General features: G+C 40.2%; 1 protein-coding gene across 1 annotated transcript in view; it reads left to right on the top strand.

The window, feature by feature from the left end:
• Positions 1-23,663, top strand: part of ARFGEF2 (ADP ribosylation factor guanine nucleotide exchange factor 2) — a 30,973-nt gene extending 7,310 nt beyond the window's left edge. The window contains exons 4-39 of the mRNA XM_058814427.1: positions 45-191; positions 1,026-1,205; positions 1,591-2,059; positions 2,694-2,765; positions 3,034-3,182; positions 3,568-3,698; positions 4,209-4,443; positions 4,705-4,804; positions 5,026-5,165; positions 5,587-5,695; positions 6,211-6,412; positions 7,160-7,271; positions 7,866-8,071; positions 8,942-9,026; positions 9,118-9,289; positions 10,408-10,559; positions 10,747-10,875; positions 11,207-11,365; positions 12,453-12,600; positions 13,434-13,533; positions 14,300-14,340; positions 14,411-14,580; positions 15,203-15,354; positions 15,504-15,676; positions 16,093-16,253; positions 17,107-17,237; positions 17,347-17,476; positions 17,916-18,051; positions 18,873-19,011; positions 19,151-19,205; positions 19,457-19,571; positions 19,836-19,966; positions 21,001-21,169; positions 21,559-21,697; positions 22,279-22,396; positions 23,063-23,663. Of these exons, the coding sequence (XP_058670410.1) occupies positions 45-191; positions 1,026-1,205; positions 1,591-2,059; positions 2,694-2,765; positions 3,034-3,182; positions 3,568-3,698; positions 4,209-4,443; positions 4,705-4,804; positions 5,026-5,165; positions 5,587-5,695; positions 6,211-6,412; positions 7,160-7,271; positions 7,866-8,071; positions 8,942-9,026; positions 9,118-9,289; positions 10,408-10,559; positions 10,747-10,875; positions 11,207-11,365; positions 12,453-12,600; positions 13,434-13,533; positions 14,300-14,340; positions 14,411-14,580; positions 15,203-15,354; positions 15,504-15,676; positions 16,093-16,253; positions 17,107-17,237; positions 17,347-17,476; positions 17,916-18,051; positions 18,873-19,011; positions 19,151-19,205; positions 19,457-19,571; positions 19,836-19,966; positions 21,001-21,169; positions 21,559-21,697; positions 22,279-22,396; positions 23,063-23,239 (5,334 nt within the window). The 3' untranslated portion in view covers positions 23,240-23,663. The remainder of the gene's footprint in view (positions 1-44; positions 192-1,025; positions 1,206-1,590; positions 2,060-2,693; positions 2,766-3,033; positions 3,183-3,567; positions 3,699-4,208; positions 4,444-4,704; positions 4,805-5,025; positions 5,166-5,586; positions 5,696-6,210; positions 6,413-7,159; positions 7,272-7,865; positions 8,072-8,941; positions 9,027-9,117; positions 9,290-10,407; positions 10,560-10,746; positions 10,876-11,206; positions 11,366-12,452; positions 12,601-13,433; positions 13,534-14,299; positions 14,341-14,410; positions 14,581-15,202; positions 15,355-15,503; positions 15,677-16,092; positions 16,254-17,106; positions 17,238-17,346; positions 17,477-17,915; positions 18,052-18,872; positions 19,012-19,150; positions 19,206-19,456; positions 19,572-19,835; positions 19,967-21,000; positions 21,170-21,558; positions 21,698-22,278; positions 22,397-23,062) is intronic.
• Positions 23,664-25,166: the final 1,503 nt, after the last annotated feature.

The raw sequence follows: 25,166 nt of genomic DNA, 5'->3' as shown, positions 1-25,166 counted from the left end.
TCTTAACAATATATGGTCATCTAAGCTGCATTCTTTCTACCTAGAAACTCATTGCATATGGGCACATCACTGGCAATGCTCCGGACAGCGGAGCACCCGGAAAACGGCTGATTGACCGAATAGTGGAAACCATTTGCAATTGCTTTCAGGGTCCTCAAACAGATGAAGGAGTACAACTGCAGATAATTAAGGTATTTTATTCAATTCATTTTGGTGCAACATTCATTTGCTTTCTCTCTTTCATTTTGTAACTGAAAAAAAAAAAGACAAAATATTACTGAGGGCTCATTTGCTCCATTTCTTACATTGTCCTATGTGTCGCTGCTTTCAGGGAGGCTTCCACCAGGGCAGAATTGGTGAGGAAAATATACTTCCTGTTGGGAGAGCAGAATGTAAAGGAATATTTTTAAAATGTTTGTCCTTTCTGAGATAAACCATCTCTCCGACAAATTGGTGCTCCTCGTAGAGGCTCGCTATGCCTACTTCCATCAGGCCAGGGAATTGCTTTCAGCCCTAATAGCAGGCCCTGGAACTGGGATGCAGTGCCATGGAATGCTGTTCAAGCCTGTCTGCTCCCCTGGCCATTTTGCCAGTGTATTTCCTAAACAAGGCGTAGTAATGTCCATCAGTAGTGTGTATTCTGGTTCTGAAATCTTCTTGGGCTGCTGTAGCTGAGGTTGGAAGTTCATGAACCTTCCAGTAATCCAACTGGACATTAGTGTAGGCCTATTGGCTCTTGTGTGGAAATGAAGCTATGGAATTTAGTAAATTTTTTTGGAGGTGGAGTATCTCAGTTGGTGGAAATTTAGTTTTGATAAGACCCTCTAAGAACAGCTCAGGAGAGAGCAGAGATGTGGAAGTCCTTTTGAACTTTCTTTGATTTGAAGTGTTGTTGCTTGTAAAGCCTAAAAAAATTATATCTGTGTTTAGTAGCAAACCCAGTGAGTATTTTGGAAGAGATGCATGAGGAGCATTGCTGTCTACTTGCCTAGGTTTCATTTTTACTGTGTTATGGACTTTTCTAGGCTCTTCTCACTGCAGTAACATCTCCATATATAGAAATTCATGAAGGAACAATTCTTCAAACTGTTAGAACCTGCTACAACATCTATCTAGCCAGTAAAAATCTTATTAACCAGACAACTGCCAAAGCTACCCTTACACAGATGTTAAATGTAATTTTTACACGGATGGAAAACCAAGCTGTAAGTAGCTATTACTTTTTCTCATCTCAAATGTTTAGGCTTGAAAATGACAGAAAACTTTTTTACTATTATTGTTTTTAATGAATCTGTCATTGTAGTTGCATATCTGTTGATTCATCACGTTAGAAAACCTGTCAAATTGTGCAGTGAGGCACACTGACTGAGTTGAAAATAAAAGGTGACGTGCTCTGCTGATAACAAGATTTCGCACCATAGCTTCTGCCAAATGGCATTAGATAAACAAATGATGCTTTTCAAATAAACTTGAAGTGTATCTTTTTAATCTTACTGGCCAAGTGGTTGTAGTTTCATGCTAAGACTTGAGACAGGATTTCCCTCAGTGTATTCTGTATTTAGATGAACCTTTCCGTATGTGTTTTCCAAGTTGCAGGAGTCCAGAGAAGCAGAGCGAACGCAGAAGCCGCAGTCCCCCGCAGTGGCGGGGCCGCGGTCCCCGAGGCCGGGGCAGCGGCAGCACGGCTCCTGGGGAGGCAGAGCTGGCACCGCGCTGGCCAACGGGGAGCCCGGCCGCGGGGAGCCCGGCCGCGGGGAGACCGGCGATGGAGAGCCCGGCCGCGGGGAGCCAGGTGGTGGAGAGCCCGGCCGCGGGGAGCCAGGCGGTGGAGAGCCCGGCCGCGGGGAGCCCAGCGATGGAGAGCCCGGCCGCGGGGAGCCCGGCGATGGAGAGCCCGGCCGCGGGGAGCCCGGCCGCAGGGAGCCCGGCCGCGGGGAGCCCAGCGATGGAGAGCCCGGCCGCGGGGAGCCCGGCCATGGGGAGCCCGGCGATGGGGAGCCCGGCCGCGGGGAGCCCGGCCGCGGGGAGCTGCAGCAGGCCCCCACCATGCTGGCGGCAGGTGAGCACAACATGGGATCTGTTGCTTTCACTCACAGCCAGCTTGTTGGAAAGTGCTCTTTGAGGCACCTTCGAGGAGCAGTGGTGGGGTGACTGGCTCCCTTGGCTTTCCTCTGTACACTTCCAGAGTGTGCTGCCATCCTCAGCTTGTGTCTACACTATAACTGCTGCAGAAGGGTTCCTGTTCTCCCTAGAATTCCAATTAAACCATGTGTACTTTATCTATAGAGGATTGTAATGGAATTTGACTTGAACAGGTTGACAGAAGGGAAGGAAAGGAAGAGAATTGTCATGGTATGTGGGATGTGACAGAGCTGCTCTCAGGTAATTGAAGTCCTGTGGTAAAAATGGTGCATATTATGAAGACCATATTATCAGCACATACTGCATCTTAATTAGAAATGTTTGTAACGGTTGATAAATAAAAATGACAAAACAACTGCATTGAAAATATCAGTGGTTTGATTCAAACAGCATAAAGAACATCAATGAGTATTTTTGAATGACTTCTCACAAATTGTTTTCAAGGAAGGAAACTGATAAATTTTTATGCTTCTGCCTTTGTCATGTTTTTCCTTTTAGTCTTCTTCCTAAACAAAAATACTAAATTAAAAATTCTCTCTGTGTTTCATTAGAGGAAACGATTGATGGAGGAAAGGAAATGGTTCAAGGCATCTTGGAAGATGTGGTGGATTCAGCTGTGAAAGGTAGTAAAGTCTTCTAAACTAAAATAGTTGCGTATGTATTGATTATAGAAGCATGGAAGTAATTTTTGTTATTAAGTATCTTGACAAGAACACTTACTAAGGCAGCAAGAACAGGTTTTGATTGTATCACAATATTCTTTTGCTGATAGCTGAGAAACTTTCTAGTTTACCAGTGCTACTTCTCTGCTGCTCGGTGGTAAAGCTTCACAAAGTCGTGGGATAGAAAACTCTTGCATGATTTTAATAATCTTTCCATTTTCCCCTTTAGTGGCTGAAGAAAAGCAGGTAACAGAACCTGGCGAGGCTCTGCCTGCATTAGAGACTGCGGATACTCTTCTTTCTGGCTCTAGCAATGAAAATGTACAAACAAATGGGATTCCAGATGATGGGCAGTCTGTTTCCTCCACTGATAATCTGGTAAATAATTGCACTGGATGCCAATATACATCTACGAAAGAAGAAATGTTTTTATTGTGACAACTAATAGAGTGGGATTTGGCAGAAGAAAGGGACAGAAACTCTAATGTATGTGTCCTACTCAGATTCAAAAAGGAAGCAGCAGCTGCAATTTAAGCATATATTGAAAATACCTGTCCTAAAATTTAATATATTAGTTGTATTTTAATATGGAGTGCGGACAGAGACAAAGGGTCAGTCAACATGTGTGAAAAGATCCAGATCCCTTGTAGTCCTGTTTAGGTTTAGTTTAAACTGTAGCTGATTCTCAGAGGAGCTGTGGAATCTCCTAATTGCTCTGTTTCTTTGTCTCGCTGAGGGTCTTGTTGTGTTTCTTATTTTCAAGGAAACAGATGTATCTGGACATCAAGCTGCTGCCAGATTTTCCCATGTTCTACAAAAGGATGCCTTCCTTGTGTTCAGGTCATTGTGCAAGCTCTCCATGAAACCACTGGGGGAAGGACCACCAGATCCCAAGTAATGTGACAGCATTTATTATTGTGTCCTCTCCTGGTAGCTTTTAGAGACAGTTAAGTTGCTGCTGTATAGTTAAGCAGGTGTTCAAAATCCACTTGTCAGGCCCTTGGTTTAGTTAGCTTGATGAATCTAGGATTGAAATATCTTTAAATTATTAAAAATTCAGTACTTGAGATTTTTGATTTTTGTATAATAGGCTTATTAATCTTACCAGTTGGGGTGGCCTTGACTATAGTATTTGTGAAGCTTTTGGTGGGAGAGTGGGGAAGTGCTTAAGAAGCACTGAGCTGCATTTATTAGGCTAGTCTAAGGTGTTGATATTACTAAAAAAATTTCAAATTTGGATGGTAGAAGTTCAAAATTCACTTGGCTGATTTCCACCATCTTGCCTCCTGCATTTAAATGAATCAAAATACTTCCTGATGTAGAAGAAATGCTAGAATGCAAATGTTGAATGCAAGTATATACTAAGAAAATATAGAAATACATTTAATGTTGAATTTTTTCTAGATCACATGAATTGCGTTCCAAGGTTGTGTCTCTCCAGCTGCTTCTCTCAGTGCTGCAGAATGCTGGTCTGGTTTTCAGGACACATGAAATGTTCATCAATGCAATCAAGCAATATCTTTGTGTAGCATTGTCTAAAAATGGAGTCTCTTCTGTTCCTGATGTGTTTGAGCTCTCTCTTGCCATCTTCCTCACACTGCTTTCTAATTTTAAGACCCATTTAAAAATGCAGATTGAGGTGAGAGACTTTTATTCTGTAAGTTGCATATGCTCTAGTTCTCAAAATACTGTTCTCAAGTTAAAAAGACAGCTGTAACTTCCATTTTAATTTTTAGTTTGGTTTGCTTACTAAACTAATACATTACTATTGTATCCAAATTCTAATATACATGAAATATTACTCTTGAAGAGAAATTACTGAACAGAAATTAATCTGTACATTTGATGTGGTTCTAATAAGTTTCAGATCATCAAGTCCTTAATCTTATTTATTTTGCAGGTGTTCTTCAAAGAGATCTTCCTGAATATTCTAGAGACTTCTTCAAGTTCCTTTGAACACAAGTGGATGGTGATTCAGACTTTAACTAGAATTTGTGCAGGTATTTTCACTGTGTAAAAGAATCACTTCTTCTGGCAGCAGATGAAAATTATTTTGAAAAGAAATGTCACATATCATGTTTAAGTATGAAAATTTGAATTTGATCCTAGAGTGCTTGGATTAAATGTCTGTATTCATCTGCAGTGCCTGCTCCAGCTGGCTGATTCCTTTTAAAAATGTATTGCACAGAATCCTAATACTTCCATTTCCTTTTCTTTTCAGATGCCCAGTGTGTAGTGGATATTTATGTAAACTATGATTGTGATTTAAATGCTGCTAATATATTTGAACGTCTTGTAAATGATTTATCCAAAATTGCACAGGGACGAAGTGGGCATGAATTGGGAATGACACCTTTACAGGTAAGGAAAACAGCTTTGAAGATAAGGTACTATTGTTTCATAAACAGTGCTATCTTTGCATTGTTACAGATAGTTCCAGAGGTTCATGTTTTCTGTAACTTACTGATGTTACTTACTTTTTATTAGTTTAATAATTTGCAATTGGATGCTGAAGCAGTGCCATTAATTACTTGGTGATTTTGCTGCCTGTTTGCACTGTGAGACCAGGCTGCTTCTGGTCTCTTTAGTTTGTGGTACCGTCTGTGGGGTTTGCTTTACACAGACTTTATGCTATATCTCCACCATAAGCATTTTATTTTTAACATTATACTTTTCCAGTCCTTAGAGAGAGACTATTGTAGAGATTGTTCAGCATGGGCTCAGCATGGTTTGTTGGTTTGTTTTTTCTTTTTTTATTTTATTATTCTTCTTTGTGTTTTAGGAACTAAGCCTGAGGAAAAAAGGACTTGAATGTTTGGTTTCTATTTTAAAATGTATGGTAGAATGGAGCAAAGACCTTTATGTGAACCCCAATCATCAGACTAGCTTGGGTAAGATTGCTTCTGTATGGAGAGACTGGTTTATTTAATCAGTTAATTCTTGTGTTTGTTCACTGTTTAGAAGCTATTCAGAAGTGTGAGTGCCAGGTTTGTACCTTAACAATTTGTTTACACAAGTGAGGTATTTTACAAACAGCCCTTAGTGCTGTTGCAGTAACTGATTCTCCAAGTGTCTGTTTTGAATAATCAGGTTCTGTGGATGAGATTTAGCCAGGCCCTTGTCTCCTATAAAGGCTGACGTAGAGCAAGACATGTAACCAGTCTTGGAGTTACTAAGTTGACGTACTGGAATTTCTCCATAGATGCTGCTGGTTTTCTGCCTTTTGTTGGATTATTTTAGACTTCCATCAATAGAGCATCTTCATGTAGTATAGTGCAGCCTGCCAAAAAGTATACATGGTAAAATAAGGATGTTAACTTGTAGATTTCGCTTAAAAGTTAAGTTCTGTAACTAAAAGCTCTTGACTGAACAAGGATAAGTTAAGTCTCACCTTGTTTGTAAATAGGTTCATATAAACCATCTGAACAGGAAATGGCTGAAGGTAGATGCCTGGACACTGGAGGGAGACGGAGTAGTGTCAGTTCCTTGGACTCCACTGTATCATCAGGAGTCGGAAGTGTTGGTACCCAGACTGCTGTCCCAGATGATCCAGAGCAATTTGAAGTCATCAAGCAACAAAAGGAAATAATTGAACATGGGATAGAACTGTAAGCCCAGTATGACAGGAAAACAAAAGTTCACTTTAAATAAAATGTATTGTTTCTTATGGTCTCACAGTCACACCTGCAGGGGCACTTATAAATTGATGTTAATGCTGAAGACTGTTGCCTGCTGTTGTGAAAAACCAGTGCTGGAGGCTGTTGTAGTTAAAAGGAGTTTCATAAAATTCTGGGTGGAGTGGAAGGGGTTTTCTTTCCTCCTTTTTTTTCTTTCCAGCTTTCCTTTCTACTGGCTCAGCTCCACAAGAGTGTGTACATCTAGAGAGAAGTTGGTTTGAGGATCACAGTTGTCTTGCAGCTCTTATATGATTTGTTGCCCTTTATTGAAATAGAGTTGGAAGAATTAAATCATTGTGCAGCTATGCTTTACTTCTCTTTCATTTATTTGAAGGTCTGCATGTTTGAAAATACTAGAGAAAAATCTTGAACAGCAACATTTTTAACATTTCATGTAGACTGTAAAATTTTTCATGTTCAAAAATGTGAGTTTTGTGGTTTTTCAGCAATAACTTGTAAGGTTATCAGCAACTCAGTGTACCTTATGAGGTGGAGCCTATGGTGTGATACAAGTAATAGATTTGTTGCACATTCTTTAACTTTTTTCCTAACTAGAAAGAAAAGATATGGAGCTACAGCACAGAGTCTTTGATTTATGAGGACTCTGTAAAACTCAAATTTTATGGGCTGTTATATTTTTAATTGTATGTCACTTTCCCCATGTTTTTGTCTGAATAGGTTTAATAAAAAGCCAAAGAGAGGAATACAGTATCTACAGGAGCAGGGAATGCTTGGCACTACAACAGAGGACCTGGCACAATTCTTGCACCAAGAGGAACGCCTCTGCTCTGTAAGATTACATGCAGCACATTTGTACCTTTGCCCCTGTACCTTTGGCCCTGCCCCTGGTAGCTCTGTGCCCCTGCTCTGGAGTTCATATCTTAGAGAAATGAATGTGCAAGGCTCCTCATGGACGCACCTAATGCTACAGCTACCTGCTGTTTACTGAGAAGCCTGGGACAGCAAGTAAAGCACTATGTTATAGTAAAGTGCTGGAGGGTTCCCCATCAATGGAATGTGCATTTTGTCTGTTCCTGGAGGCTGGAGGGAAACAGAGCAGTGTCAGTTGCTGGCAGTCCCTTGCCAGCAAGGGAGGATCGTGTGCTGCCGTGGCAAAGCATTCTTTGCTGTGTGTGCAGCTGGGCACAGTTCAGCTTTCCTTGGCACTGCAGTAATGCAGATCTTGCCTTTGGCAGTGAGGGAGGCAGGAGCATGCAGACTGAGGAGGCATATCTGGGACCCCTGTCCCTCCCTCGGCCGCTCTGCCCACGCGGCAGCGTGTCAGCTTTACAGAGCTGGCAGCTGTGCAGCTCTTGGCATAGAAACCCTCTTGCAGAGCTGGCACTTGGATTGCACAGTAATAACTGTCTCTTGTGTTTTTTAGACTCAAGTAGGGGAATTTCTTGGGGAAAGCAGCAAGTTTAACAAGGAAGTGATGTATGCCTATGTAGACCAGCTTGACTTCTGTGGAAAAGACTTTGTCTCTGCTCTGCGTATATTTCTGGAAGGTTTCCGTCTGCCAGGTGAAGCCCAGAAGATTGATAGATTAATGGAGAAGTTTGCTGCTAGATATATTGAATGCAACCAACGGTAATTCAAACCCTTTCTATCAGATCAGTGCCCAAAGAACATTCCGTGGCCGTACTGTTGTGTGGCCCTTAGGGGCAGGGGACTGATTAAGCCCATACCAGGCCAGGAACTTTTACAGGCTTGTGTGAGGAGGAGATCTTGCTGCTGATATTGGATAGGAAGGATACTGATGCTGTCATTTCTTTAAATCCCAAGTACTTGCTGAAAGGAATTACTGGAAAAGGAAAGCCCTAAGTACATTAAAATCGAACAGCTAATACAGAGACAGTTTTAGACAAATGTGGATCAGTCAAATATAAAAAACTGTATTAAGCAGTAGAAATGGCTAGAATTAAAAAAAATCATGACAAAAACAACTAGTGGCATGTTACAGTGCTGTTGCTTGCCTGTTAGATGTGGAACAAAATGTCTATGTGCTATTTGATACCAAATAGGCAAAGCTGCTGTTGTTCCTAGTGCAATCAACACTGAAGTTTAGTCAGGCTTAATTAGTTCCCTTTCCTTAGTCCAGTTGGTGTGTCAGTGGGTTGGTTTTATATCAATCTTTATGAAACTCTGTGAGTAAAAAATAAGCTGTCATTTAACTTTTTTAAGATTATACATTACTGTTCTTTGGGTAATTGGTAGGGAATGCACTTGAAAATCTCAGTCTAGTTTTCAATATTGCAAAGATGATGCACTTCCCCACCCTTTTTATTTTTGTTTTAAACTGCTTGGGGTTTGATGCATTTCTAATGGTTAGCTTCAGGCTTTGTTGGCTCTTTGGTTGAGTCCATAGCACTCCTGGGTATTTTTCTTGCATATGGAACTAGAGCTAATGGATTGAGGAATTGGGAGTCTATAAACCTGTTTTGTTTTTTCCTCCCTCAGGCAAACACTATTTGCTAGTGCAGACACTGCCTATGTTTTGGCATACTCCATTATAATGCTGACTACAGACTTGCACAGTCCACAGGTAAAAGTTTAAAAAATCCAGACTTACAGGACTACAAAGGTCCCTGGAACTTGCATTCAAAATCTGATATCCAACTTATTCCTTCTTACAGGTAAAAAATAAAATGACAAAGGAGCAATACATTAAAATGAATCGAGGAATCAATGACAGTAAAGACCTGCCAGAAGAGTATTTATCCACAATCTATGAAGAAATAGAAGGAAAGAAAATTGCAATGAAAGAGACAAAAGAATATGCAATTTCAACCAAGTGTAGTAAACCAAGTAAGAAGGAACTAGAAACTGGGAAGACCACAGTGCTCTTGGACTGTGGCAGGAGCTAAGGGATGGCACAGTGGTGTGCAGAGTCCTTGTGAAAATGCCTTGTGGCAATACCTAAAGTACATTTGGAATGGTTGATAGAGGTATATGGAACCAAACTGGCTCAGTTACAATTTAACACTCCCTTCTGTGGTGGGAAGAGCTGTGTAGGTGCCTCTGGCACCACTGCAGAGCAGCAGTAGAAACCACATCTCTTGGGGTTTTTAAACATGAGTGTGAGGAGTAACTCGAGAGGGAAATTACTTTGAAATTAACTTGTTTTTGTGTGCTAGACTATGAGCGAGGGCTTGATTTGGGCTGTTTTTTTGTCTTCCTCCATAGCTCAGTGGCTGGGAGGTGTCATAGTCCTTATGATAGTGTTTGAAAACCAGAGAGATTGGAGAGTTTGTCATAATCTGTAGTCACCTCTCCTTATACAGACCAAATGAGGACTTCTTTGTGTAGCATGCAGTAGAAACCAGTATCCCCAGCTGTACCCTACTTTTACTCAGAATAGCTGGTACTAATTTAATTCAAATTTGTGAATTCTGAATCTTCAGCATAGTGGTTTTCCCAGTATTTTTATGCTGTTTGCAGGTTTTCTCAATCAAAATAGGAACAAAATTAATTTGCTTGAAAATGGAAGTTGCACCCTGTAGTACAAGGGTAAAGAAACACTAAGTTACTCATTTATTTACCATTGTGGTGAGGACTTGTTTTGTTTTGGGGATGTGAGCTTAAGAAGACATAGGGTTTTCCATCCACTTTTACAGGCAGAATGACTTAATAGAGTATGCACCTCTAACGTGGAGCAATTATATAATAGCATGTGTTATATAGTAAAGGGCTGAATTAGTTATTTTGCACAGAATAAAGTCTTAAGTTTAGGTGTGGTTTTTAGTGCTGGATTTCCTTGCTTGCAGCTTGGGGCAGCCTCCTGACCTCTAAGATTTTGCAAGATTTCTGTCTTTAGATTTTATTTCCAATACCTTTATTTAACATTTTGTGATGCTCAGTGTGAAGAGAAGGAATATGCTCTTGTAAGAAAAGCAAGCAATGTCTGTGTGTGGTGTTCCCCTTAGGTGTAGCTAATGAGAAGCAGCGGAGGTTGTTGTACAACTTGGAAATGGAACAAATGGCAAAGACAGCCAAAGCCCTCATGGAGGCGGTGAGCCATGCAAAGGCACCTTTCACCAGTGCCACTCACCTGGATCATGTCAGACCCATGTTCAAAGTGAGTGTCAGGTTCTCGCTGTGTCTTTGTTGTGAAGAGTTTAAAGCATGAGAAAAAAAGTGGAAAATTACTTTGAAAAGTTTGCTAATGAAACACACGGATTCTTTGGATATATTTGGCTTCAGTAACCAGTGTTTTGGGCTAAAGCTGTAAGAGACCTCTGAATTTAGTTTCTTCCTCTGTGTAGCTTGTCTGGACTCCACTGCTGGCAGCTTACAGTGTTGGCTTGCAGAACTGTGATGACCCAGAAGTTGCGTCGCTGTGTTTGGAAGGAATCCGCTGTGCCATCAGAATAGCCTGTATCTTTGGAATGCAGGTTGGTGCCAGACTTAGCCTGGGACTCGCTGAGGGCCATGTGGGCTCTAGGAGGCAGGTGAAGAATTACAAACAGCATATACATAGAAGATAAAGTGTCTCATCTGCTTCCTTGAAATGGTAAAAGGTCTTGATGTAATCAAGCATTTCTTCAACTCTGCTTTTCTTGCTGAATCTTCTATTAAGAGTGTTTGCTGACTGGCATCCTACTCTTGTTCAGCTGGAAAGTGCTCTGACAGTGCCAGCTATCCATAGACGAAAAAATTGTAGGCCAGTTGCTTTCTCTGGTTCTTTGGGGACTTGATTTTTGTGCTTGTTTCTCTCTCTTGTAGCTTGAACGAGACGCTTATGTACAGGCCCTTGCTCGTTTTTCCTTGTTGACTGCCAGTTCCAGCATTACAGAAATGAAACAGAAGAACATTGATACCATTAAGACACTCATTACAGTTGCTCACACAGATGGCAACTATCTTGGCAATTCTTGGCATGAGGTAAATCTTTATTAGTTTAAATAGTGAACATGGTGTCATATTTTTTCTTCTACTATCAGCTCTCAGAACTTGCTCAAAAATGTGAAGAAAGTGCATTATATTGTTAAGTTTTTGTGGTTTTTTTTCTAATATGTAGATAAAAATAATGCACTGCATTTTTTTTGAAGACCCTGTGGAAACTGTGTGACAATATTGTAATTTTTATGGCTGCATTTGATATAGGATTTAAATTATATTAAAAAATCTCATTTGGCTTCAGAAAATTTCTCATATAAACTATTGTATTCTTATTCATGGAAACAAAAATATTCTAGCTTACAGGTTCAGACTTGTCTGTGCAATGTTTGGCAACATTTACATCATAAGTGCATGAAAAATTAGGGCTAAAATACTTTGGTGGATGATTGGTAAAAATGAGCTATCAGGATTATATGCATTTTCTTAATGCCTATTTTCCAGGAGCAATTTTATCAGCTCTAAATCTGTGCTGCTGCATTATATTCTCTGTCTCTAGTCATGGACTACATGATATGAGCCAAAATGTGCTAGAGCTGACAGATGCCTCAGACCTGGCTCACAGCGCACTCTCCTGAGCACTTGTGCCAGCCAGGGGATGTGGCTGTGGGAGAGGAGGAAGGAAGCAAGTGCAGCTTTGGCATTTAAACGCTCGAGGTTGGAATGTTGTTACTCAAGTGGCGATAGCTGCAATGTTTCAGTCTTTTCATCTCTAGGACAGTGAAGTCTCTAGAAGATCAGCTCCAATTTGTTTATAGTCTTGAAAGTTAATGGTGTAAAAATAATGAAAAGGTATCCTTTAGTAGTTAGAGATCCAAGTTAGATTTTGGAGCACTGTTTATTTTATTCTTGTATTGGAATGATTTATGGTGGCTGATAGTATTGAATGCAATCAACTTAATTTTCAGTTTTATTAGTAATGTTTTAGTTCCATCAAAGCTCTTATAACAGCCAAAGCTGTTTGAAAGATTGGAGAACCTAGAAAGGTCATAAATATTAAATACAAATATATGTTAAGAATAAAAAGATGGTGGTGTGCAGAAACACAATGTTAAATTTCTTTTGGTTTCAGATCTTGAAATGTATTAGCCAGCTGGAACTGGCACAGCTCATAGGAACTGGCGTGAAAACTCGGTATTTGTCTGGCTCTGGGCGTGAGAAGGAAGGCAGCGTTAAGAGTTATGCCTCTGCAGGAGAAGAGTTTATGAGCCTGGGATTCGGTAAGATGATTAATCCCAAACTTCACGAAGATGCACATACAAGTGGAGTAAGGATGTTAAAGAATCCTCAGTGTTATAGCATACTTGAATATATTTACTTGCTTCCAGGGAAAACTATATTGGATTAATGAAATTGTGTATTCCAATATGTGTTTATAATTACCAAATCTGTTGTAACTTTAGAATTGGGTTAAGCTGTTTAATAACTACTCCACATTATTTGTTGGAATATGTTGTTGTCAAAACTGTTTTGCTGTACGAGCTCATGGTTTTGTTAAAAGTATTATTTAATGAAAAGAAAAGCCATTTATTTTTAGGAATTAATAGATGTTTCAATTAGTTTTCCAAAGGAATTTCTTATCTTTACATGTTGGGTTTTCTGTTCCAGTTTGTATTGTTTCTGCAGTGTGTACAAGAAACAAATCTTAGATTTTTGTCTTAAATTAGAGGGACAAGGCAAGTTGCATTAATCTTTGTAAAACCATTAAGGATACAAATTAATTTTTTAAAACTTTGGAATGGATGCTATAATTATGATTACAATGAATACAGAACTGTGTTCAGCATTAACTATTTGTAGCTAACTTAGAGTTCATATTTTAAAATAGTATTTTATCTGTTCCAATTTTATTAACAATATCATATCACCTTAATCTGATAAATATGATGTTTAGCTGTGTAGTAATCTGGCAAAGGCACTTTCTGCTCCATATAAATTACATGGTAGCTAGAAGCAGTAGTCACTTCTCTTTGTCTACTTGCTTGATGTTGGAGTCAATATAAAGTCATTATTTCCTAATGGCAAATACTGTTTTTTAATGAATTTATGGCAGGGAACCTCGTTGGGAGTGGGGCTGACAAACGGCACATGGCGAGCATCCAGGAGTCTGTGGGAGAGACCAGCTCGCAGAGTGTGGTGGTGGCAGTAGACAGGTACTGACAATGTCACCTCTGCACTCTTACCTCAGTCATCATCTTTGTCATCTGCCCTTCTGAAATGTTGTCTAAAGACATGCTTCTCTCCTAAACTGTGTGTTGGAATGGGAGTTCTTAGTAACTACTGTGCAATGGTGCAAGTCTGCGCAATCGTATATTCAGACTTGCAGTGTTTATTCTAACCATGAACATGTCTCTTACCACATCAAAGTCCAGGACATTTGGGAATGTTCTTTGCTTTATCAGTGTTCTATGTGGACCAGTATCAGCAGTCTGAACTCCTCTCAAGATCAAACAGCTGAAGGGCAAGAAGGGACAAGAGTGCATCCATAGTCTTTCTCCTGTCTGTTTTGACAGCCACAGCTGACCATATTCTTAGAGGATATAAAGATCAAAGATGGCTGATAACCAGTAAAGTCTTGTAGCAAAGCTTTCTGTCTCTTTATTGTCCCCATGAAATTTAACACACTGTCACCCAAATGAGTGTTCCAGTGTAACTTGGCCCGGGTAAACTTGTGAGCCTGTGCCTGTTGCTGCAGTGGGGTAGGAGCATGGTAGACTGTGACTTGGTGCAGGAAAGAGGATGCTTAGACTAAGGAGAGATGCATGTACTGCTGCCAAGGAGCAATACAAGAGGTGCAGAGTTCATGGCATGGAGGACCGTGAAGTGTGTCCAGATGTGCTGACCTTTTGCTGCAGCTCTGAGCTGTAACCGATTCTTGCGGATGTGCAGCTGAAACTCCAACTCTTGTATTTGTTGTAGGATATTCACGGGCTCCACGAGGCTGGACGGGAATGCCATAGGTGCGTATGGTGGGTTCCAGGGCCCCTGGCACAGGAGCAGCCTGGCTCACAGCAGGCTTCTCCCGTGCAGTTGACTTTGTGCGGTGGCTGTGCGCTGTGTCCATGGACGAGCTGGCGTCGCCGCACCACCCGCGCATGTTCAGCCTGCAGAAGATCGTGGAGATCTCCTATTACAACATGAACCGCATCAGGCTGCAGTGGTCGAGGATTTGGCATGTGATTGGAGATCATTTCAATAAGGTACTCTTTAAACTAACGTGACACAATCTGCATAAATAGTGGGACTTCTTTAATCAACTTTCTGTGTTGTTAGTGGCTTGAATTCTCATATTGAAAAGAATTCCATTCAAGGCACCTAAAAGAAGCACCTACTTAAAAATCTAAAGTGTACAAATATAAATGTTTATAGGAATGATCTTTAATTATATAATCTTCATTATATAATTTGGTATTTTTGTATTTTTTCTTTGTGTTTTCCTTCAGATAAAATGCCAAGTTAGTTTTCCTCTGAAATGTACACAAGTGATCCTTGAACAACAGTTGTTTTCCTTGGGAAATTGACTCATGTTAGGATGAGATTTTTAACCAAAGATTCAATTTATTTTATTGTACTGTGTTTTAATTTTAGCATCTAGCTGGCTATTACAATTCTGCTTGATGCATTCAAAATCCATGGGTCTGTTTAGATGGATGAAATGACAGAAAGCCCCCTTTAACAAGAACCCCTTCTTTCCCAAGCATCAGAATACTAGAATGTGCTAGCAGTGTTTAGTGGGCTGAGATGGAACTTGAGTGACGAATTTGTTACTCATATAAATGACACATTAATTGATAAGTGTTTGAAAATATTCTTTTCTTCTAGGTTGGGTGTAACCCTAATGAAGATGTTGCCATCTTTGCTGTAGACTCATTAAGGCAGCTGTCAATGAAATTTCTGGAGAAGGGAGAGTTAGCCAACTTCCGCTTCCAGAAAGACTTCCTAAGGCCTTTTGAGCATATTATGAAGAAAAACAGGTGTGAGGCACTGCAATTTCTGCTTTAGCTTTAGTCCCACTTAAGGATGTCACTTGGTATGGGTCATGGTCATGTACAGGGAAGTGGGGGAGTTACATTGTGCCAGTGTAAAGTAGTCTTGCATTCCTTTCTCTTCTTTTTTTTTTAAGATCTCCGACTATTCGAGACATGGTAATCCGCTGTATTGCTCAGATGGTGAACTCTCAAGCCGGTAACATTCGTTCTGGCTGGAAAAATATTTTTGCTGTCTTTCATCAAGCAGCATCAGACCACGATGGGAATATTGTAGAGCTGGCCTTTCAGACTACAGCACACATAGTTAGTAAGTAATGCTTGACAGATGCGTGCACCCCAATTGGCCTGTCTGCTGTGAGTTGGTTTCAAAAGGCTCATCTGAATAAGGCTTTTGTATTTGCAGGCAAATAAACACACAACCTTACAGCCACACTGTTTAAACTCTGCAGCTGAGTCATACCCTTTAAGTCTCCGGAATGCTATGGACAGGACAAACTAGATACAGCTATTCTGCTGTACAACTCAGGAATGTGGTTGGTGAGGTGGGATAGGGAAGAATGCAGGAGAGGGCAAAGAACCATATTTAATGGAGAAGATCTGGCTCTTTTGTGTCTGTCTGTTCCATAGCAGTATGCCATGCGTGATGTGCCTAGATTGATGCAGTTTATCTATGGATTTTAATATCAGTAATTTTTAAAAAGTGTATTTGTTTGTTCTTTACAGCAAATATTTTTCAGCAGCATTTTCCAGCAGCAATTGACTCATTTCAAGATGCAGTAAAATGCCTCTCTGAGTTTGCCTGTAATGTTGCCTTCCCGGACACCAGCATGGAAGCCATCAGGCTTATTCGCTATTGTGCAAAATATGTCTCAGAAAGACCACAGGTATATTTGAATTTGTACCCCTGCTGCATTTTCATACTCTCTTCTACTGTTAAATGGAGATCAATTACTAAGAAAGAGCTTTCATACTCAAACTTCAATTGCAAGTGTTTGTTTTCAAAGCTTATTTGGATTAAGGAGAAATTTTGGTATTATGTAAGCAGTAAACTAGGGCTAGTTAAGTAATGTTAAGTCTTGTAAGTCCAAATGGGAAATAACTGAACTAAATAGTCTTTGGGGTTTTTTCTTTTGTTTTGTTTTTTGTGGGGGTTTTTTTGTCTGGTTTTTTTTAGTTCTTGTGGTGTTAAGATGACTTGGAAAGTGGTGCTTCCTGTTCTGTCACCCTAGTTATGTCTAGTGCAGTTGGTTACAAATGTGTATTCTTCTCCATCAGTCTGTTGTGTGAATACTGAATGAAATAATCACGGGCTGAGGGGAGCCTGGAGTTACATTGCAGTTGCATGTCTCCAGTGCACTCCATGTTCAGTGTACCAGAGACTTGTAGAACTGCTTTCTGCCAATTTTAGATTTCCTTTTTATGTGTATTGATATAACAGTTGTCTGTCACTGTTAAAGTATCTTTCTAAGACGTCCAAACCTCAGCAGCTTGTGAGGCCTTTACCTGGACTGAAGTAAAAACAGATTGAAGTATTTATTTCCATATATTATTTTCTAGTATTTTTGCAAATAATTAATCTCAGAGTTGTGCTTGTATTTTGCAGAATTGGAGTGTTACAGTACGAACTAAGCTAACTTTCCAAGTTTCTCTGTACCACTGGTAGTATCTAAATTTGTTACGTATAAAGATTTTTAAGATAATTTTTTCTTTATTTTTTTTTTCCTACTGATCTTCAAGGTATTAAGAGAATACACAAGTGATGACATGAATGTGGCTCCTGGGGACAGAGTGTGGGTTAGAGGATGGTTTCCTATTTTGTTTGAACTTTCATGTATCATCAATCGTTGCAAGTTAGATGTTCGTACAAGGTAATAATGCTTTTCTTTTTTTTCCTTTTTTCTTTTAATTAATGCAGTGAAGATATCACAGGAACACATTTTAACATCTGTTCCTATGCTTGTTTGGATTTGTTTACAGAGGCTTAACAGTGATGTTTGAAATCATGAAGAGTTACGGGCATACCTTTGAAAAGCACTGGTGGCAAGACCTGTTTAGAATTGTGTTTCGGATTTTTGATAATATGAAACTCCCTGAGCAACAAACGGAGGTAAAACAAAAAAAAAAAACCCAAAAAGCAAGCATTCTCTAGATTTGACTTTTTAAGAACTTGCACATCTGAGTCAGCAGTTTCTATTGACATCAGATATGGCCACCCCATACTGCCCCAGACTTAACTAAACACATCCTGTATTCCTTCAAATTCTGTGGCATGAGTGAAACTTTCCACAGTCCAGTGACCTGTGTGTGTGTCCATCTGATTATTTTCAAGAATGTTCTCCCACTGTTATGAGCATGTACAATTTTCTGACCAGTGTTCATGTGGCCAGCTGAGTGCTTCTGATAAGACATCTGTGGTCATGAGGCTTTAGTTCTGAGTTCTCCTCTCCTCAGAGCTGTGTCTTTTGTTGACCAGCCATGTATAAGCCAAGTGTTGTAATCATGGAAGAATCCCCATAAAACCAAAGACTTTTCATTTTCTGTCCCAGAAATCAGAGTGGATGACCACGACCTGCAACCACGCCCTTTATGCCATCTGTGATGTGTTCACACAGTTCTATGAAGCTTTGCATGAGATCCTTCTTCCTGACATACTTGCACAGTTACACTGGTGTGTAAAACAAGGTACCTTATTTACCTGTATCTTTTGATTAAATGTAGTTTTAAATGGTCATTACTTAAGAAGGGGAAGGTTAACTGAATTTTGGAAGAATAAAAGTTCCCATTAGGACAATATGTGTTGCAGTAGATTGATGCAGTATCTTGAATATTTGAACATCAATCTTTTTATTGAGTTAGGCAACTTTTTTGTTACTGTGTTCATAAGGGGCTCATGGTGTTACTGTGACACAGCAAAATCTTTTGGAGAATGGGTCAGTCTTCTGAACCTTCTGCCAACAAGCTTTTGTAGTTTGACTGCAGCGATACATTACCTCCTTTATTTACACGTATAGATACATGCATGCATTCTGATTTTTTTCTTTTTTATTATTTGCTTGCACCTGCTTCTTCCCCCTTCTTCCAGCCAATGAGTACTTCTAAATACAGCTTTGAAAAGAACATGTTTTCTTTCTGGCTCCAAGTCTTACACATGAAATCCTGCATCTTACTACCATTGAATATCGGGGGACAATCTTGCAGTAAATCATAAGCTTCCGATTGCTGCTTTTCCTTCCTTTTTCTCACTCTCTGCTTCCCTTTTGCTTCTGTCCTGCCTTTTGTCTTCCCTAGTTGTATTTCCATCTCATGAAGGCTATTTTGAAAGACTTTTTTTTATTCAGTAGGGTCTTCAGCTTCATATTGTTGTAACATATAGGTAGGCTTTGAGCCAAGAGACTGTGCATTTCACAGTATTGGTAAAAAATTTTAATGGGGCAGTAATAGGGAATACTTAATTTTTCCTTGATATTGTACAAGTTGATAAATATGGAACATTTCTTTTACAGATAATGAGCAGTTGGCACGATCAGGTACAAACTGCCTAGAAAACCTGGTAATACTCAATGGACAGAAATTCAGCCCCGAAGTCTGGGGCCAGACATGCAACTGTATGCTAGAAATCTTCAAAACAACTATTCCTCATGTGTAAGTTCATAAGTTTAATTCTTATATTGATACCCAATTCTAAAGCAACAATATTTACCTTTTTTGGTTTTTTTTCCTGTTTTGTTTGATTTTTGTTTGATGTTTTTTGTTGTTGTTTTGTTTCTTTAACTCTTTGAAGCTTGCTGACATGGAAGCCTGTAGGAATGGAGGAAGATTCATCTGAAAAACACTTGGTAAGAGTTAACTCAGGGTGATAAACTGACTTGAAGGGTTTTGTGTTAGGTTAGCTTTTGAAATATTTGTTGTAGTCAATATACTTGTCAAGGAATTGATAGTAGATTGTGTTTGGTGTTACTGTAAAAATGATATGAAGAATGGATGCAGAAAGCCTTTGAATCTAGGAATAGAGAAGTCCTCTGAAAAGTGATAGCTGGTTGGGAGTTAGTGTTTCGGATTGCTGGAATTACTCTGCACTCTCTTCTAGGATTTGGACCTAGATCACCAGTCTTTAAGCAGCATGGATAAAAATGCTTCTGAAAGAGGACAAAGCCAATATTCAAATCCAACAGATGAGAGCTGGAAAGGTGGTCCTTACACAAGTAAGGAAAACGTACAAGCTTTTTCAATGCACCTTTATAGCCAGACTTAATTCACTTCTGTAGCTCTCTACAGAAAGTTTTGGGGCAAGGGGGATAAGTCTTTGCCATTTGTGTTTATGTCTTGCAGTGAGATTTTCTCTTTAGAAGATAATTCACAGCATTACTAAATATCAAATTATTAAGGGGAATGTCATATTTTGCTAGCTTGCTGAAAATGAATCATCATTAATTGCTTCTGAAACTTCTGTTGCTCCATTTCATTAGACCAGAAACTATTTGCTGGCCTCCTGATCAAGTGTGTGGTACAGCTGGAGTTGATACAGACCATTGACAACATAGTGTTCTATCCAGCAACAAGCAAGAAGGAAGATGCTGAGCACATGGCTGCAGCTCAGGTACCATCAGACTTACTTGTAACCTTGTGGTGACAGTAAAGTACAAACTATGGAACATTCTGACATGTTCACAAAATAGTGTCTTCTCCTGACTTTTAGCATTACCCTGAATGCGTGTGTAAACTACTTTTAAGTTGTGATTTTTTTATCTGCCTCCAGTGTTGCCTGGTGCTCTGCCTGTTGTAGTATTCTATTACCTTACTTTTTATTATCAATGTTATAGATTATAGTTGTTTTATCATGAATACATACTATCAAAAATGGGTTTTGTTTGTTTGGTGGGAAAGCATTCTTTTCTGCTCATGAGACTGAGTGTCTTCATTTAGCCACAGCTGAAGCTCTTCTCAGTCTCTGGATATTTGCACTGGAAGTGTTGCAGAGGTTGAACTCTTCAGCAAGGTCAATGGTCAAGATTTCATTCATTGCTGGCTTCAGAGATGTCCCTGTCCCTGAAAGTTCCGATTCTGGGTAGTGGTGCACAGTAGCTCTGGCTTAGCTGTTAATAAGGCTATAAGCTGGAAGTTCTGGCTAGTGCATTCACGTAGTGTTTTGGGAATGGTATAGTTAAATTCCTAGTGAAATTAGCTAAAAATATTGACCAAATTAATTAAATTTGGCATGAGCCAAAGCTGAGGAATTTCTACACTAGGCAACATTTAAACCCACACTGTTTTTATTGTTCATTTTGATGTTTTTAGAATTTAACAGACCTACCCAGTTAGCTTGTAGAGAAGAGGAAATGTTCTGTACTGTATTGCTGTGACTGCAATGTTTCAATAAGGGAGTTGTTCCCTCACTCTTGAGTCTTATTTTCTTATCAGTGACTAGGATAGATCATAACTTCTCTCTTCTTAAGTACCCCACTAAGAAGAATACACAACTCTGATCTTTGACAGGACCACCCTGCTGTGTTGTGCTGCACTAATACTGCATTGCACCTATAAATGAATTAGAGTTACTGGAGTTTACAGCATGTGCTCTCTCTTGCTCTCTCTTGCTCTCTCTCTCTTTGTCCTTCTCCCCCTGCTCTTTAGCGAGACACATTGGATGCAGTTATCCACATTGACACAGAAGACCAAGGAATGTATAAATACATGTCTTCACATCACCTTTTTAAGTTACTGGATTGTCTGCAAGAGTCTCACTCATTTTCAAAAGCCTTTAATTCAAATTATGAGCAACGAACTGTGTTGTGGAGAGCAGGTGAGGTTTTTATTTTTATTTGATAAAAATGCTGAACTACACTTCTAACTTTAAGTATCATGACACAACAATGTGCCATTGCAATCACCTATAGAGTTTATTGGACAGTTGCATGCTTTTATTGCTTGTCTCCTTCCCGATGACTTGAATAATTGTTTGCTAAATTATCTGTTTTTTTTGGTTAAAGTAGATCTGCACAGCTGGTACTGCTGTAGTTAAGTATCTTTATAAATAAATCAGAACTCAATCAAAATCAAGGAGGAGGAAATACTGTCTGGACAAGAAATCATTACTGGTCACTAGTGCACATATTATTGATAAAATTTATTTTTGGCTAGTAATTCCAGCTTTGGATGATCCCTCTTGTCCTGTATGGGACTGATTTCTAGGGTTCAAGGGTAAATCAAAACCCAATCTCCTAAAACAAGAGACCAGCAGCCTGGCATGCTGCCTGAGGATCCTGTTCCGGATGTATGTGGACGAGAGCCGGCGGGAGGCCTGGGACGCGGTGCAGAGGCGGCTGCTCAGGTAGGACAGCCCTGCCCTGCCCTGCCTGGGGACAGCCCTGCCCTGCCCTGCCCTGCCCTGCCCTGCCCTGCCTGAGGGACAGCCCTGCCTTGCCCATTCTTGCTTGCCTGAGGGACAGCCCTGCCCTGCCCTGCCCTGCCCTGCCTGAGGGACAGCCCTGCCCTGCCTGAGGGACAGCCCTGCCCTGCCTGGGGGACAGCCCTGCCCTGCCCTGCCGGGGGATGTGGCCACTCTGCACTCTGAGGTCACTTAGCAGTAAGGAAGCAATCTGCCTAGAATAGATGGAGCACCTTCTTGCGTGACATAGGCTTTTCTTTATGGAAGTGCTGGTGTCTGAATAGCTTTCCCACTGAGTACACAGTGATAGAGGTATAATAGGATACACTATAATTGAAAAAGAGTGCAGTATAAGCTGCTGTACACCTGGAATTTAAACAAATTGTTGCATGTGATTGAGAACTTTCCCATGGAAGTGCATCTTGCTTGAAAACAAAGTACACTGAGAGGACAAACAGATCATGTAATCAAACACTTTATAAGGGTTTTCTTTATGGTTTATGTGAACTGTGCCATCTCTGCAGTGTGTGCAGTGAAGCCCTGGCGTATTTTATCACTGTCAACTCGGAAAGCCACAGAGAAGCCTGGACCAATCTCCTGCTGTTGCTTTTAACAAAAACACTAAAAATCAGTGATGATAAGGTAAGAAGGGGCTGGAAGTCATGTCTGCTTTTGGGTATGTTTTTCATTCCTGCTTTAGCCTGAGTTCAGTCTTTATTTCCATCCAGACTGGAGGTGGGCCATTCCTCATAGTGAGCGCTCTCCTTGCAATACAGCAGTGGCAGCTCCACTGTCTGCAGGCCTTCTGCATTGTAGAAATGAGGCTGCATCCATGCAATTCCCAGTTGTGTGGGAATGCGGATAGAATTACTGAACATTGTGCTTTTTCACATAAAAGCATAATGAGTGTGCAGTAAGGGAGAGGCTTATGCTGTATTACAGCCACACAGGAATGGTAAGGGTGAATTTCACGCCTGTAAAATTGGAATTCTAGTTTCCTTGGCCACCTTGGCAAGAATCATTTTTATGATCTTGGCCCTTTAGAGGAAAACCAAATATTCATGTTGCCACAAATAGACTCTGGCACTACCTCTGGGCTGAGAAGTCACACAACCCTGGCTCTGTTTAGGGAGTAACACCAGAGCACGCCCTGCGTGCAAACAACACGGATCTCGGTGCCCTTGGGCCGTCGGGAGGGCTTGGGTGAGACCTGGTGTTCTAACAAGTTGCTGTAGCCATGAATGTGCCAACATTTTTTATTTTGCTCTAGCAGTTGAGAATGACGTCCTGTTTCTGTGTCTTGGCTAGTTCAGGGCGCACGCTTCCGCCTATTACCCGTACCTGTGTGAGATCATGCAGTTCGACCTGATCCCCGAGCTGCGGGCGGTGCTGCGCAAGTTCTTCCTGCGCATCGGGCTGGTGTTCAACATCTGCGTCACGGGCGAGCAGGCACGCACAGCTGGCACGAGCCTGCCTTCCTGGTAGCTCCCGCTGAGGCTGTTACACCGGCCTGCACGTAAAGCTGTGTCCAGAGATGGATTTAAGTGGATGGGAAAAAATGGGACCCTGGTGTATCACCACAGGAGCAAGTTATTCTTACCACAATGGCATTTGAGAACGAGGAAAATATGTCCATCCTACAGAAGTGTCAGCAGTTTTATTTAAATTATTGCTTACAGAGTCTATACAGTAGATGTGCAGTCTCTTTGTTTCAATGCTAATCATTTGTATGATCCAGTATGTCTCTTCTAGTCTTTTATGCACTGCTCAGTCTTTCATCCCAGCTAGAGCTGATAAATCAGCTGGATATCTCCACAGACATTATGCCCCTTGGAACTAATGACTGTATTTGTGTAGCCTTGTGATGTTGGCAAGTGTTCATAATAAACTTGACTGTGGTGGCCAGTGACCACCCGAGATCCCTCTGGGTTTTCCTTTGTGTCCTGGACCAGGCCAGGCAGGGCACTGGGCTGTTGAAAAGGACAGCCTGGAGGATATTCGGAGAAGGTTTTCCTCCTGTGTAGCAAATGACTTAATTTTTTTTTAATATCAGTACTGCATCTTCTGAGACTTATTTTTAGTTCTATGGAAGATTTTACATCAGGAGCACCAATAGCATCTACTCCTGTAGCTTATTAGGCTTGAGTTAAAGGCAATTTAAGAAAATAAAAAGGCATTTCTTTTCCTTCCATATATTGGCAGATCATAGAGCATACACAGGAACATCAAAAACAAGGCTCAGAAGAAATAAACCTACCTTTTTGACCCTTGAATATAATTTAGCAGTAATGGTGATTGATTAACAAAAAGTCCAATCCTTAACACAACTTTGCCTCCTTTTACTGCAGATCTGCAAGTTCTGATTTGTCATTTTGTGCAAATGAGTTTTGTTCTCAATTCTTAGTTCCTAGTGGCATCTAAAAACCCTGAATTTCCAAAAAACTGCTCTAGCAAAATTAAACAAGTTCATTCACGTGCTCTAAGGTAACAATACAATTCTATGCTTTGAAGGCTTTTCTGTGAAGCAAAATGTGACGTGACACCACAGCTTTGTTTGCCCAAGAGAATTTTCTTTCCTTGAAATGCATCACGTTTCTGTGACAATGTTTCTATGACAGGATGCTGTCTTGACCTTTGAAATAATTTTAAATTTCAAGTTCAAAACTTTTCTAAACCAGGGAGTATGGCAAGATAAGAGGTTCCACTTCCTAAAATAATGCAAAGTAGTATTAAGTGCTGTGCTATCCAGAGTAGCAAACTCAAAATATTAACAGTATTGAAAGAAAAAAACAAACCAACAGACAGCAACAACAACCTACCTACTTGAGTGGAACTAAGTGTATAACATTACTTTCTTTTTTGAGTTGAGTTTCCTGGTAGGATGGCCTCGGGTGAGGTTGTCTTTGGATATGCTGCTCTGAGCTGCTGGGAATGTGCTGTCTTTGGAGGTTTTTTGTTTGTTTGTTTTTGGTTGTTGTTGTTTTTGTTTGTTTGGTTTGTTTTTTGTGATCTTTTTCCCAAAGGGTTTTTATGGTGCTCCTCAATACATCAGTTTGTCCTGTGTAAGCATTGTTTGGGAAAGGTTTTACAGTCAGTAGTAGTGACAAAGCTTTCACAGTTTATTTTCACTTTTTATTTTTAACCAAAGAAGAGTGGTAGTTGTGGTTATTTGACTTTTAAATGCCCATTAGGTTAAATCTATACACTACTATTTAGTAGAAGGGAGTGAATGGCTATATATGAAAATAGGAGAAGACTGAAAAGTAAGTAATGCTGGTATTTAACTTGCTGCATTTGCAATATCCTTTTGTGTTGCATCTCGTGTAGCTGCTCATTCCCTGGGAATGTCACTGCATTGGGTACTGCAGAAAATGAAGTATTTACTTTAATTCTATTAAAATCTGTAATAATA

Source organism: Ammospiza caudacuta, chromosome 15 (assembly GCF_027887145.1).
Source record: "Ammospiza caudacuta isolate bAmmCau1 chromosome 15, bAmmCau1.pri, whole genome shotgun sequence".
Taxonomy (NCBI): Eukaryota; Metazoa; Chordata; class Aves; order Passeriformes; family Passerellidae; genus Ammospiza; species Ammospiza caudacuta.
Note: the sequence above shows the minus strand (reverse complement) of the source record. Positions and strands in the feature narration are given on the sequence as shown.